The sequence below is a fragment of the Mus musculus genome, chromosome 16, assembly GCF_000001635.26.
Source record: "Mus musculus strain C57BL/6J chromosome 16, GRCm38.p6 C57BL/6J".
Classification (NCBI taxonomy): domain Eukaryota; kingdom Metazoa; phylum Chordata; class Mammalia; order Rodentia; family Muridae; genus Mus; species Mus musculus.
Genome location: NC_000082.6, coordinates 37,775,624 through 37,790,041, shown reverse-complemented (window position 1 = coordinate 37,790,041; position 14,418 = coordinate 37,775,624). Strand labels below are relative to the sequence as shown.

Sequence of the window (14,418 nt, the reverse complement as noted above, 5' to 3'; positions counted from 1 at the left end):
CCACAAGGTACAACAAGGCAGTTCATCAGAGAAAATCCCAACACACATGTGTCCCTCTCATTCGTTTCCGTAGGAATCTGTGGTTGAGAAAAGTCTTACTACAAGATACTGGCAGACGGCTTTGTTCCTGAGGGGTGAAATTTAAGCCAGTGTGCATGCGTGTAGATGTGCAGATGTGTGTACATACATGTGTCCAGTTCTAACCTGTACAAGAACTTCTATTAGGAAGGACACAGACATTGCATGGCTAGCTCCTATTCATGACCAGAAGTCAGGGCAATTTACCTGGCTATCTACTAGGGCTTGGAGTCAGGACATGGCACCAAGCACACCAGTGGGCTGAAGCCTCCAGGCTAGCCTTGGCTTGCTTACAAAGGTCACTGGATCTCAGTGTTGATGACAAAGACAAAGACCAGTGCCTGATGCAGCCGACTGCCAGATCAGGGACAGGGGATGGAGGCAGGACGTTCATCAACACCTGTTCAGGAGCTCCTAGATCCTGGTCATGGGCCAGGCAACACGGTGAGAGATGAGAATGATTCCAAACACCATTTCCACACAGCTATTTTTGTAAGCCCTTTGCAATGCTACAGCTGAAGGAAAAGTCGGAAGAAAGTCGGTTTTCTCATGAAAATCATAGAGTTTGGATTGATCTTCATTTTGTCATTGCTGTTGTTGTTTGTAGATCCCTCCCTAAATCCCAGGGGGATCTGGGATATTCCAGCCCCCCCCCATCCCCACCCCAGTGCTGATGCACAGTTGCCAAATGACTCATATCTGTGGGGTAATCAGGACTTGGGATTGCAGAGCACAAAGGCACTTGAGGCACCGCACTTCGGAGTTCGATGATGCACTCAGTACCTAAGAGGGGGACCCAGGGGCCTCTTGCCTTTCTCCACACTGTTTTCTTGGTCCTTGGCCAGCCTCTCTTTCCCATGGCTCCCCACGGGTAGGAAACTGACGTAAGAGCTTAATCAAATATCCTACTTCTAAGTAAGAATATTTTGATGATCCAAATTGCGTGGACTTACAGGGATAGAGTTTACATTGCGGGTCTCTCCCACTCTTTTGAGGGGGATGAGGGGTTAGATGTTTGTCTCAGTCCACACTTGGGGTACCACTGGGCTATTCATCCCAACCTTGTCTGGCCCAAGATGAAGGGAGCTTGCTTGATGCTAGGACAGTAATCTCAGCCACGTGGCCAGCTGTAACTTCTCAGTTCAGAACCTCACAAAGCAGCCGAATCCTGGGCAGGCTCATAATTCACTCACTTGCTTCTTACGTGTGTGGGTACATGCTAGCCCCCCAAGACAACTCAGGGCTGACTTTGAGAAAAGCAGGAAATGAGTAAGGAAGGAACCAGAGTGAGCAGTGCTGAGGGAGTCAGGGCTGCAGAGCCCTGCAGGCTGCTGTGAAGGCGCGGTGCCAAGCAGCCTCTGCTGTCTAGACTTTAGCTGGCCTCTCCCAGTGCAGGAGAGAAGGAGGGAGGAGGGGAGCCAGGCGAGAAAGCCTGTAGCTCTTTGTTCAGCTAATGCAAACACAGGACACAACTTCCGACAGGCTCCAGGCTGGGGGCTGGCTCTATCTAAGACATTTCGTCCCAGGAGCTGGACTCCTGCTATAGGCCGAGGGAAGTTCCGTTAATCCATCCATCATGGGGAGCTGAGGATGATCGTATTAGTCCCTGAGAACTCACAGTTCCCCACCCAAATTGAAGTGAGTAATATCCAAGAGATGCACACTGTAGGGGTGAAGGACTATGTTTAAAAAAAAAAAAAAGATTTTCCAGTTGTGTTATTTTAGCTTGTTCATTAAAAAGAACTAGCTCTTGAAGGGGGCCTCAGGATTCTGATGAAACCAGTTGATTAAAATGTACAGACACAGAAACGGCAGCCACAGTCCAATAGGCTTATGACTCGGGGGTAATGTTAGCTTTGGGAAGCTTTGCTAATCTAAGCTGGTGGGGAAAAGGGCCTTTTCTTCTGAGTGGCAGGGGGGCCCTGTGGCAGGGCACACGCCTTTATGAGTGCAGTGCAGGGTGGGATTGGCCCAACTGACCCCCTCAGGCAGGCATCTGTGCACTACACGGCCATATTTAGCAATCAGATTGGAGTTTAGAGCCATTTTGCAGTTCGGTCTTACATAGTATGGAACAGTTGTGAATACGTTTCAAGGACACAGAAACTGCCTTAAAACATCTCCCGAGTCTCTGGCCATTAGCTGGCAATATTCCCAAATAATAACTGCAGTTCCGCACATGTCAGAGAGGCAGCTGGGGCTGGATTCAAGTGGAGATCATGTGGCTGGAGCAGGCGAGGCTGCAGGATCAGGTCAGGTACTAGAGCCATTTAGCACTGATGTGCCTTGAATAGTTAGTGACTAGGACTGTACAGTGCTGGAGCCATACTACAGGCAACATTCATTGTTGGTGTGTTTTCAGAGTCTGGCTTCTGGAAATCAGACCCAAGGGCACAAACCACTGAGCTTTGACTTGGGGATATCAAACCCTGGGTTTTACATCCTGGCTCTACCATTGGTTAGGTAGCTGATACAGGGTAACTGAATGGTTTCTTCATGGGTAAAATGAGCCTTATAATAGTTACTTGTCACTTTTTGAGGATTAAATAGAAGCTCTCTTTTCTGCCTATGCTACACTGTAGGTCCCTTTCCAAGTTCAGCCGCAGGCTACTTCCTCTGACAGACTTTCCTGGACCTCTGCACAGGGTAGATTCTCAGCCATGATCCACTGTTTCTCACACTGGACAGTTCTGAGGCCATGACCTTCCCTGCCTACTTCTCCTATTAGACCAGAGGTTCTCAATGTTTCTAACGCTGGGACCCCTTAATATAATAGTTCCTCATATTGTAGTGACCCCCCCCATCATAAAATTATTTCACTGTTTCTTTGTAACTGTAATTTTGCTACTGTTGTGAATCATAATGTAAATATCTGTGTTTTCTGATGGCCGTAGGCATCCCTGGGAAAGGGTCATTTGGGACCCACAGGTTGAGAAACACTGCACGAGACCAAACACTCCAGAGAGTATGTTTTTCACCGGCTTTAACTTAGTGCCCTACAGGGAGCACAAGTGTGGGAGACCTTTGGCTTTCCTCTTGCTAGTTGATTATGAAAAAAGGAATTATTTCAGGGGAGTGATACGGAGGAGCACACCAGGGTCTGTGAGTTTAAACTGTGTGGAGACGAGCAGAAGGTTTGTAGATATCCGTCAGCTCCTAACAGCTCATGCACTTCGGGGTGATGTCTATAAGGAGAGCGGGAAAAGCAAGAGAGGAAAGGCTAGGCAATAGGATGAGGAGAGAAAGGGAGAGGGTGGCAGGGAGGAGCCCTGGCCTGGGAATGGGGTCTGTGAGCACGTGAAGCTGGAGTCAGGCTGGGCTCCGGGTGGAGCAGTGCTCTCTTAGCAGAACCCAATGTTTTCCTTCAGAGCACCAGGTTCCACCAACACGTCCCAGGACCTACCTCAACATCATGGACTACCTCATTGTTCCCCACAATCACTGTCACTTAATAACAAAAGTGCTCTGTAATGTTAAAGACAGACCTTGGGGGCCAGGCAGCTTGGCACCAGCCTGTCATCTCAGCACTCGGGATGCAGAGGCAGGAGCATTACAAATTCAAGGCCAGCCTGAGGCACACAGCAAGATTCTGCCACAAGGGCCAGGGGACATGCTCAGTGGTGGAGCTCTTGGCAAGGTTGAGCTAGGCCTAGGGTTCAATGCTTTAGTTTAACTAAAAACAGATGCACAGAAAAACAAAAGAGACTCGGGTCAAGAGCACAGGACAATGAAGGGGGAGATGTGGGGAACCTCAGAATGACATGAAAACGGGAAAGCGCCAGAACCCAGAAGAGACACCATTTCAGATAAAGTTCTGTACAAGACGCTGCCACAGTGGCCACGCTGACAGAGAAGACAATGTCAGCAGGCAGAAACGATCCCAGCTGCCCTTGAGCAGCCCCTGGAATTCTGGTTGGCAGGGACCACACATCCCACTGCTGTCTCTCAGAATTTTCTAAATCAGATGCAAGAGGTAAGGACGGGCTGCTCGTTCCTGTTGTCCCTAGCGGCCAGAGCCATTTGGGCTGTCTACAGTGATGATGCAGGCAGCGCCTCCAGGAAAGTCCTGTGCAGTCCTGTTAGTCTCACACTGCTGCTAATGGAGGGAAGTGTGTAAAGTGACTGATATAACACCCCAGGAAGGGCCATGAGGTAATGCCTGAGGCTTCTGCAGATTAATAAGTCATATTTATGAAGGATCAATGAAAGCCCGGGGAAAGACAATGTTTTTCTCAGACTCAGGAGTTTACTTTTGAAAACAACAAAGGAGAAAAAGCCACTTTCCCTACATGAATTCAAATATCCCATCACACACACACAGACACACACACACACAAAGACACACACAGACACACATACATGGGACACACATAAACACACACGCATGCATGCAATGTACATAGACATGTACACACATGCACATACACACACATTCACACAGAAAGACATACACAGACACACACATGCACATGCACACGTGCGCACACACACACAAGAACACACACATGTGCCTGCAGTACAACATAGCTTTTGTCATATGTCACATAGTTCATCTGGCAATGGCCTGATTGGTCACAAATAGTGCCTGGCACACTATTTAAAGAACATACCAGGCATCATAAATTTAAAATTAATCCTGGAGCTAGTGTAATAGTTATTACTTCCAAATGAGGACATAAAAAGTCTGTGAGGAGATTACACGGAAATCTTTCAACCAAAGCAGAAAATGCAAATTTATAGGCTATATTTTGTACTCCAACTACCTAGAGAGTGTTCTATTAGCAAGTTACTGCCAGACTCTGCTAATGCAGAAGATGCTTTCTGCGATAGCAGCAGCTCTTCCAGTCTTAGCTAGGGCAAGGGTGCATTTCGTTAGAGCAGCCAAGAAACGGCTCACTGCTGCATCCTCACTGATGGCCAGCATGAAAGGGTTTGTTTTACTTAGTTACTTGGGCCTGAAACTTGTATATGGCTTCTCCTGAGACTTTCAACATCAGTTCCAGCAGCTCTTCTTCTCTCTGTTGTCTATGTCAGTCATACAATCCTGAAGTCTCCCATCTAATTATCCTAATTTCAGTTAAAAATTGTCGGTGCTTGCCAAACTGAATTGAGTATTCCAGCAGAAATGACAAATAGCTTTCATCTCACACAGGGACTCTGACTGATTGCTAATGGCTACAAGGAGTGTTGTTGAATGAGATTTTCAAACCTCCTCTGAATTCTGTAGGAAAGAATTCTGTGATTGATTAGTCATGTCTGTCATGGGTAGAGGAATGTAGGAGCTGTACACATGCTTTGTTCACACGATCTCTGCAGGCCATTTACTCCAGTGTTGGCAGGTACTTATTTTCATTGCCTGTGGTGTTTAATAAGATCATCACATATTACTACTGACATGATCGATTCTCTGGAAGACACACTAGTTGTTGAACCTCACTTTCTATATTGTCCATATTCCCTGTTACTCCTATTCTTTTTGATATTTCATCGTCAAGAGGATTCCTGTGACTATTTCCTTTTACAAGAAGAATTTATCCTCCTAATGTCACTTTAAAGAAAAAGTTAATGCTGGGCTTGGGAGATGGCTCAGTGGAAGAGCACTACCTGTACAAATCTGAGAAATGGAATTCAGATGCATATAAATGCTAGACAGGCATGGCGGTCTCCCTACAGCCCTGTACTTTGAAGGCAGAGACAGGAAACCCTTAGAGTAAGATCACTGTCTAGTCATATCTCTGAGCTCTGGGTGTAACTGAGACTCCTTGGCTAGAAAGGTGGAGAAGGATAGAGGAAGGCATTCAACATCAACCTTGGGACGCCACATACATTTACATACATGCCCATGATGCCCCATTAAGTATCCACACACATGTCAATATTGACCCATACACATAGGTCACATGACCATACACATGAGAAAAAAGTTAGGATTTTGTTCTCATGCGACATGAAGCTAAGATACATTCAAAAAAGCTTAGAAAATACAGAAAAGACTGGAACAAAGAATAAAATTACCCCTATGGGTAAGGTTTTCCAATTCAGCCCAGAGTGGTACCCATGGCTGTGCCCTCCCTTCTTCAACTACATGTCTAGGTAGTTCTAATTTTACAGCTCTTCTAAATAACATAATTGGTATCTTATGAAGACTCTCCTTAAATGTAACAATTAGCTACACATCCAAATACTTACATAACATCTAAATCACGAGACTCCTGGAGAGAGTGAGTTAACCTTTTCACTAATTTGTAAAAATTCATTATTGCTAAAACATGGACTAAGAATCTGCCAAATGTCACTAGACACCAAGATACTGACTAAAAACTCTCTCTTCACCAAGGAATGATGAAATGCATGCTGGAGCAAACCCTTTGACACACAGTTCCACTATGTGACATTTTTGCCTTGAACTCAGAGCCTTTCCTCACCAGCTCCCTCTGTCTTCACTGGGGGAGTGGCTACCTGAGAATATCCCACTGTAAAAGGTCATCAAGCTACATATTATAAATGTATGGATTTTATTAACTTAGAGACAATTTGAGAGCTGGGGAAATGGCTCAGAGGTTAAGAGCACTTGTTCTTGTAGAAGACGCAGGTTTGATTCCCAGCACCCACATGGACGATTACAACCATCTCTAAACTCCTGTTCCAGGGGCATATACCCTTTTCTGACTTCTAAAGGGAAAAAGTACACAAGACATACATGCAGGTAGAATATTCATAGACATAAAATAAAATAAATGAACCTTTAAAAACAAAAGGGGGATTTTTTAAATTATGGGAGAACCTATGTCAATATAACAGAAAAAAATTTTTTTGAAATTGGGTCTTACTATGTAGGTCTGGCTGGTCTAGAACTTTCTATGTTGACCAGGCTGTCCTTGAGTTCACTTGCTAATGATGTTATTCTAATATAATATCATCTTTTAGCACTTAATGCTCCTGATCGACCAGTAGGCTACAAGGAAAGAGCATAGAAATCGAGCCTTGCACATCATGCTGGATTCCTCTCTGTGTGCAGAGCATTCTTGACCTGGACCAGGCACTGTTACCTAATGGAAACAGTGAAGGGAAGTTCTGGGCCCTTCGTGCCTCACTCTTGGAGAGAGCATCCTTGCCAAAGCCACAAGGTTTGGAATTGAGCAACCTGGGAAGATGTATGTATTTAACCTCCAAGGTCACTCTTTATCTGACTTACAGAACTAACATACTTAATTTGTCCTAGTAATATAACAGCTGGTATTATGAAGTCAATAAAATAGATGATTGTCCAAAGTATTCTTCTGCACGTCCAATTATGTGAAGAGGAGAAAGAAAAAGAAACTATCACACCGGGCGTGGTAGCACACGCCTTTAATCCCAGCACATGGGAGGCAGAGGCAGGTGGATTTCTGAGTTCGAGGCCAGCCTGGTCTACAAAGTGAGTTCCAGGACAGCCAGGGCTACACAGAGAAACCCTGTCTTGAAAAAAAAAAAAAAAGAAACCATCACATTTCCAATCTATCAATGTGGCCCTGGCTATTTACAGCTTATCTTTTATTTTTAATTCTTGTCCAGGCTTGTGCTGCTGTCTAGCCAACTTTCTCCTCTTCCTCCTCTTCCTCCTCCTCCTCCTTCTTTTTCCTCTCCTCCTCCTCCTCTTCCTCCTTCTTCTAAATCTTATTTATTTACTTGATATACATGATGAGTACAGTGTTACTGTCTTCAGACACACCAGAAGAGGGCATCAGATCCCACTATAGATGGTTGTGAGCCACCATGTAGTTGCTGGGAATTGAACTCAGGACCTCTGGAAGAGCAATCAGTGCCCTTAACCTCTGAGCCATTACTCCAGCCCCCCAACCACTTCTTATATCCTTTTTTTTTTTTTTTTAAGATTTATTTATTATTATATCTAAGTACACTGTAGCTGTCTTCAGATGCACCAGAAGAGGGCGTCAGATGTCATTACGGATGGTTGTGAGCCACCATGTGGTTGCTGGGATTTGAACTCAGGACCTTCGGAAAAGCAGTCGGTGCTCTTAACCACTGAGCCATCTCTCCAGCCCCACTTCTTATATCCTTATATCCAGCTCAGCCGTAATCCCTACAGCCACTTCCTACTACAGCCACTTCCTACTACAGCCACTTCCTACTACAGCCACTTCCTACTACAGCCACTTCCTACTACAGCCACTTCCTACTACAGCCACTTCCTACTACAGCCACTTCCTACTACAGCCACTTCCTACTACAGCCACTTCCTACTACAGCCACTTCCTACTACAGCCACTTCCTACTACAGCCACTTCCTACTACAGCCACTTCCTACTACAGCCACTTTCTACTACAGCCACTTCCTACTACAGCCTTTCAACATGTTGGCCCAAGCGTCCTGTGACCCAGCCCACTTCAACAGGAACTGTAATGCATCCACCTTCCAAAGACCTTGGAAGCAGCAGCACTTCCATCTGCCAGGTGCTTGCCCATCTGTTTTGGCTATTCAGTGGTGTCTAGCTATGCTTCAACTTCTCGATTCCCAACGGCACCTTTAGCATCACAGCAAGTAGTTTATTTGCTACAGGACAAACAGGAGATCATTTTGCTAGCTGATGTGTAAGCTGCAAGTGCTCTTTCTGAAGCTGTAGTTGGGGGTGGGGGTGGGGGTGGAAGGTTTACTCTGTAGATTAATGAACAATTCTATAGAATGCAGAGGCACTCCCAACCCTCCCCAGCCTGGCAGATACTAACCTAGTGGTTAACTACATGCATGTGAGGAGATGTAAATGACATTAAGCAGTGTAGCTTCCTAGGGACAAAGCCCTGACAGTCTGCTAGCATGGCATGCCTAACAGCTAAGCACAGCGCATCTGTCTGTGGAGCTGTTATTGGCTCTCCACACTACCGTCTCAAGAGACACATTCCCAGCTCATGGCTCAAGTGTGGATTCCTTGCTGGAGTGAGTGATCTCCTCGGTAAATCTGTCCCTTGTATATGTAATTTATCATAATGAATTCCTAGACCCAGAATGCAGAGTAAAACTAAGCCAGGGTGCATAGGGGGACACTTGGACACTTACTAAGATTGTCCTTTTGAAGCTGGCAGTTGGGCTGTGTGTCTCCTCTAGCCTGTCATGTCAGAGGAACTAATATACATTCCTCAAGACTCCAGGGGCACACAAACTTATACCTGGAATTCTCTATACTACCCTTGGTCCCCCAATTGCATAACCCCCCCCCCAAATAGTGGTCATTTCAGTAGAAGGGGCATGGAAAGAGAGAGCAGGCCAAGGGATGAATATTAGTAGAAGCCTTCCCTCTGCTGCTGCCCCAACTAGAGCCTACTTCTGTCCAATATGTGTATATCTAGAGCCGTGTGCAGAGCTCTGAAGAGCATGTGGGTGTGTGCTCACATGGGTGGGGCATTATTCTGATGGAGGCTGGCTGCAGGGACATCCTGGAGGTAAAATAGGGAAACTACAAAGGGAACAAACAGCAGCAGTGTTACTCTGAGGTGACAAGTATAAGGGCATTGAAAATACAGAAACAATGTAATACTTGGCCTTAGTGAGATTTAGTAGCAGTTTCTCATATCCAACCAAATAGAATTTATACACTAGCATTAAGAACATCACAGCCATCCTTACCCAAGAAGGAACAGCTCTGCTTCTGAAAGCTGACTCCAAAAGCTTTGGGCTTTTTCAAAAACCAATAGAATTTGTAAAACAATCGTAGCTTTTAAAAAAGTGAAATAAATCTTTAGGTTTGATTATTAAAGCAAAGAGCACCAAGAAAATTCTCTGTGTCTTCTATGTCTCTCTCTCTCTCTTTTTGAGAATTCAACAATATTTGCACAACGTAGCAGATCTAAATTTTACTAAAATGGACTCATGCCAAAAGACTAGAAATACCATACTTGAGTGTTTGCTGAATGTTCTTATAGTTAACAAGGAAAAAACCCTCCACTGCAAGCATCATTAACTGCAACTATAGTGTGTAAAATGTATTCCAAGTCACGTCTCCCACGGAGAGGGGTTAATTTACTTTTTTCACCCATGAGTAAAGATGTAGTATTTAACACGTGCATTAAAACTTGCCAAGTGTTATCTGGAAGGGCAGGCAACAAAGGCTTGGTTGATTAAAAGATAATAATCCTTAGGACAGTGAAGTTATGAAATGTGCGGTTGTGGCTCCTGCCTGGGCTCCCTCTTCACTGTCCGTGTGTCCTGACTTCACAGCCTCTCTTCTGCACCAGCTCCCCTGGTTTTCATGCCTCAGCACTTTGCCTCTTTCTCTGCAGGTTTTTCCTGGGAACTGAATGTTCTTCCATAGAGCTCCAGTGGGAAATTGCAGTGAGGGGCCCTTACTACCTGGAGTGAGCTGTTCTCTGCTGTGCAGTGGGATGAGGAGGCTGGAGTGAGGAGTAGGTTACTTAGAACAGATCGCAGACCTTGAGACTCACAGTCTCGTGCTGATGAGACACAGATTCCTTACTTCTGCAAACGGTTCTGTCTTTTCACAAAGTGGTTGGCAATTCCTAAGCTGGCTGAGAAATTAACCAGGAATTCACTTCATCTATCACAGAAGAGTAGCTCTCTTTTTATTGACTGACTAATTAATTATTATTATTATTTTTTTTTGGTTTGGTTTTTCAAGACAGGGTTTCTCTCTGTAGCCCTGGCTGTCCTGGAACTCTTTGTAGACCAGGCTAGTTTCGAACTCACAGAGATCCATCTGCCTCTGCCTCCTGAGTGCTGGGAACAAAGGCATGTGCCACCACTGCCTGGCTATTTTATCATCATCTTAATCATCAGGGTCTCACTGTTTAGCCCTAGCTGTTATGAAACTCACTAGGTAGACCAGGCTGGCTTTGAACTCACAAAGCTCTACCTGCCTTTGCTTCCCACGTGTTGGAATTAAAGGTGAGAGCCACTGGCTAACGGTGTTGAGGGCCATCACAAGGATGGAGGAGCATTCTTTAACCAGAGTTAAAAACCGAGGCTATTTCCTCCACTCAAAGAAAATGGCTGAGGGGCAAACGGGGCTCAAGGCGTATCTGAAAGGTAGAGGGAGGGGGTCACATACTGATCCACTTCCAAAGCTAATCAGTTATCTGAACACGGGCCATTTAATGAGTTTCCTTAACTTTGTTCCCTGCTCTGTAAAACGGAACTAACAAAGCCCAACTCACAGGGCTGAGAGGCTTTAAAAGAAATGCTAGAAGTGATCCGAGCAGACACAAAACACTTGGTAAAATCCTAAGCCCTCATGTTTGTAAGCGGGCCAGGTAGTGATGAATTGTCTGGAGTCTGGAGCCAGACGGCTTGGGTTTGCATCTTGCCCTCACTACTATAACTTATTTTGTAAGTTGCACAAACTTCCCTGACTCAGTTCCCCTATGATTAAAGTAGAATCTTAATACAAGTAGTAGCTACCTAATAAATACTTGCTGCTTTTATTTCTCTAGAAATAAAAATAGACTGCTTCTACCTCAATCAGTGATACAGTGAATTAAAGGAACACACACCAGTACAGTGTGTGCGTGTGTGTGTGTGTGTGTGTGTGTGTGTGTGTGTGTGTGTGTGTTTAAAGTCCTGAAGACTGTGTGCATTTATTAATTCTGGGATTGACTCAAGCTGTGATGCAAAGGGTGGGGCTAAACTGTAAAGTGAAAGAAAAACTCTGAGGGGCTATAAACCACCCACCAGGGAGCTATTTCTTTTGTAATGTGCATTCCATTTCTTCTCTCTCATGCGTTTTAATTCTTTCCACATTTCCTGCCACAATTATCAAATGTTTAGTTTCTGACCTCACTTTTCTGGAGACTGGAGCCCAGGGAATTTAGAATTGTTTATTTTCTGTCCCTAAACCTTTGAGTTAATGGAGGGGCTTGTGCCATAGGGTTTGTTGGTTTGTTTGTAGTGTCTCAGGAAGGTCACTGGAGTTGAAAAGAAAACAAGAGAGAGAGAGAGAGAGAGAGAGAGAGAGAGAGAGAGAGAGAGAGACTCTACATATTTTAGCTGGAAACCAGAGGCCCCCAAAGGGTAGAGCCGCAGATTCCTGCATTTGCTCAACCGAGTTTAAGGGGAAATTTGGATTATAAAAGACTCTTATAGGGCCCAGATAATAACAATGACAACAACAAAAATCCAGGACATTTTACAAAGAAGAAAATGCATTTCAGGAAATCTCAATTCACTCTATGAAGAAGAAAGGAAATTTCATTTTGCTGTTAAAAAAAAAAACTTTTAAGTGCCCCCCCCCCCCCCCCCCGGCTAGGAAAGACTTGGAAAGAAAAAGTCCGTAACTATTCTGTTTCCTCTGAAGTGAACAGAACTCAAGGCGCCTTTTTGAACTCTGCGGCTGCTCTGGCCGCCGCCTCTGCTCCTATCCACCCAGTCTGTCCTCTCTCCCCACTCCCCAGCCTCCCTCCATATTAGGCGTGGTGGGGCTCCAGCTTTTGGCCCAAACTATTTCAAGAATTGAGATCTAAGTTTGTTAGGTAGAATTTCTGCTCCTAGCGTGCCAGAATCCCACTCCATCGTAAGGCTGGGGGACCTTCAGTCCCACCCCCAGAGAGCATCCCTAGAGTGCACACTCGACCGCTGGGGCGCAAACCCCAGAGACCGGTCACCTACCTCGCCGTGGACCAGGGCGATGGTCACCAGCGAGAGCGCCAGCCATCGTTTCCACATCTGCGGAAGAGAGAAGAGGGTGAGAGTGAAGGCGCTGGGCCCCGCTCAGACCCTAGAAACTTCTTCGGGTCCCACAGATTCATCCCCCTCCTCCCAGCACCCTCGGTGCCCGCAGCGGCCCGGCCTCTGCACCGCGCTCACCGTGCTCGGGTCCGGGACTCCGGAGGACACTGGGCAGGGTGGCGGCAGCGAGTTAGAGGCGAAGGTGGGAGCGTCGCTTATCACCAGGCTCCGAGGAAGTCCGACCTGGGCTCGCCGCCCCTTAAGACCCCTCCTTCCCCGCCCTCCGGCCCCCCAGCTCCTCCCTATTCTCCTCCCCTTCTGCAGCGCTGCCCCCGCGGCTCCCGCTGCGCTCCCTCCTCCCGGCCCCCGCCAGTAGCCCAGGAGCGTCCATGCACCGCAGGCATCCCCGTCCTCTCCTAGACCCCAACCAAGAATCTTCAGATATCTCAAGAGAAGGCACTGGGTGTCCGTGTCTCAGGGGACCCTGAAACAAAGGCGGGGGAAATCACAGAAATCCCACGCCCGGGAGGGGCGCTGGCCTGCGGCAGCGGGGGGGTGGGTGGGGGTGGGTAACAGAAGGAACTCGCTGAGGACTGCAGTGACAACCAGATGGACAGTACAGTGGGCATCCATGCCAGGGCTGGGACTCGAACCTAAGCATCCCAGAGCCACCCTTCCTTGTTGAAAGGGAAAAGGGAGAGTAGAGGATGTGAAGGTATTACTACAGCCCAAGAAGGAAGCAGGCATAGGAGCCCAAGATGGGCTGGTGAGCAGAAAGCTACTTTGCGGTCAACTGTGGGTGTACTAGGGAGAGGGGGCAAGTGCCCTGCTCTGCAGCATTTTTATATGCTTCCCTCCAACCCAGGAACTCTAACCCCTCTCCATCTCACCAATCTCCCGTTAGCACCTTGGCCATTTCTGGAAAAGTCCCTCTTTGAGCCTTTGATCTCCACCAGTGTTTCTTTCCCCAGAGGTCTTCAAAGGTGTGCCGCCCCTATAATAAGAGTGTGGATCCCCAATCTCTTTCCTGCCCTGGCTTCCCTATCTCTGGCGGTCAAAAATAAATCTCTGTGTGACACATTTCAACCTCTGGTTGCCGACTCCCACTTTCTACCTGCTCAGCCCATTCTTGACAGCACTGAAAACTAACCGCCATGTTCTTTCGCTCTGGGGTTTAGACAGTACCGTGTCACATCTTCATTCACTGAGATACTTCATCCACTTTCTTCTCCCACACCAAATCCAACCTTTCTGCCTTCCTTGTAAGCACTCCATTTCACCCCGTGGCCGAACCTTTTCGTCTTCTCTTCACCTTCTTTGCCACACACCCCGATGCTCTCATCATACCAGGTATCATGGTGTGCTCTGAACTTGTCTTAGTTTATCGTCTACCGAGGTCTGCTGAATACCTACAGCTGAAGGTTTCAAAATTATGCCTAAATTCCACACTGAGATAGCCCGAGTGCTACACAGATGGAAACAAAAATGTAAACTCTGTTATGGGTCATATTGGAATGTTGGCCATGGCTTTAAAACAGCAGGGGCTGCAATGGGTTTGCTACTGCTGAACCCCAGAATCAAACACACCCCATAGGTACAGGGAGAGTTGGAAAACCTGCTTGTGTAAAAATTAGCTGCATGAAAAAGCAAAATTAATGAATAAAAAT

At 46.4% G+C, this 14,418-nt stretch overlaps 1 protein-coding gene across 1 annotated transcript in view; it reads right to left on the bottom strand.

The window, feature by feature from the left end:
* Fstl1 (follistatin-like 1) overlaps positions 1-12,987 on the bottom strand; it is a 59,462-nt gene extending 46,475 nt beyond the window's left edge. The window contains exons 1-2 of the mRNA NM_008047.5: positions 12,890-12,987; positions 12,692-12,748 (exon numbers count right to left, since the gene is read on the bottom strand). Of these exons, the coding sequence (NP_032073.2) occupies positions 12,692-12,748 (57 nt within the window). The 5' untranslated portion in view covers positions 12,890-12,987. The remainder of the gene's footprint in view (positions 1-12,691; positions 12,749-12,889) is intronic.
* Positions 12,988-14,418: the final 1,431 nt, after the last annotated feature.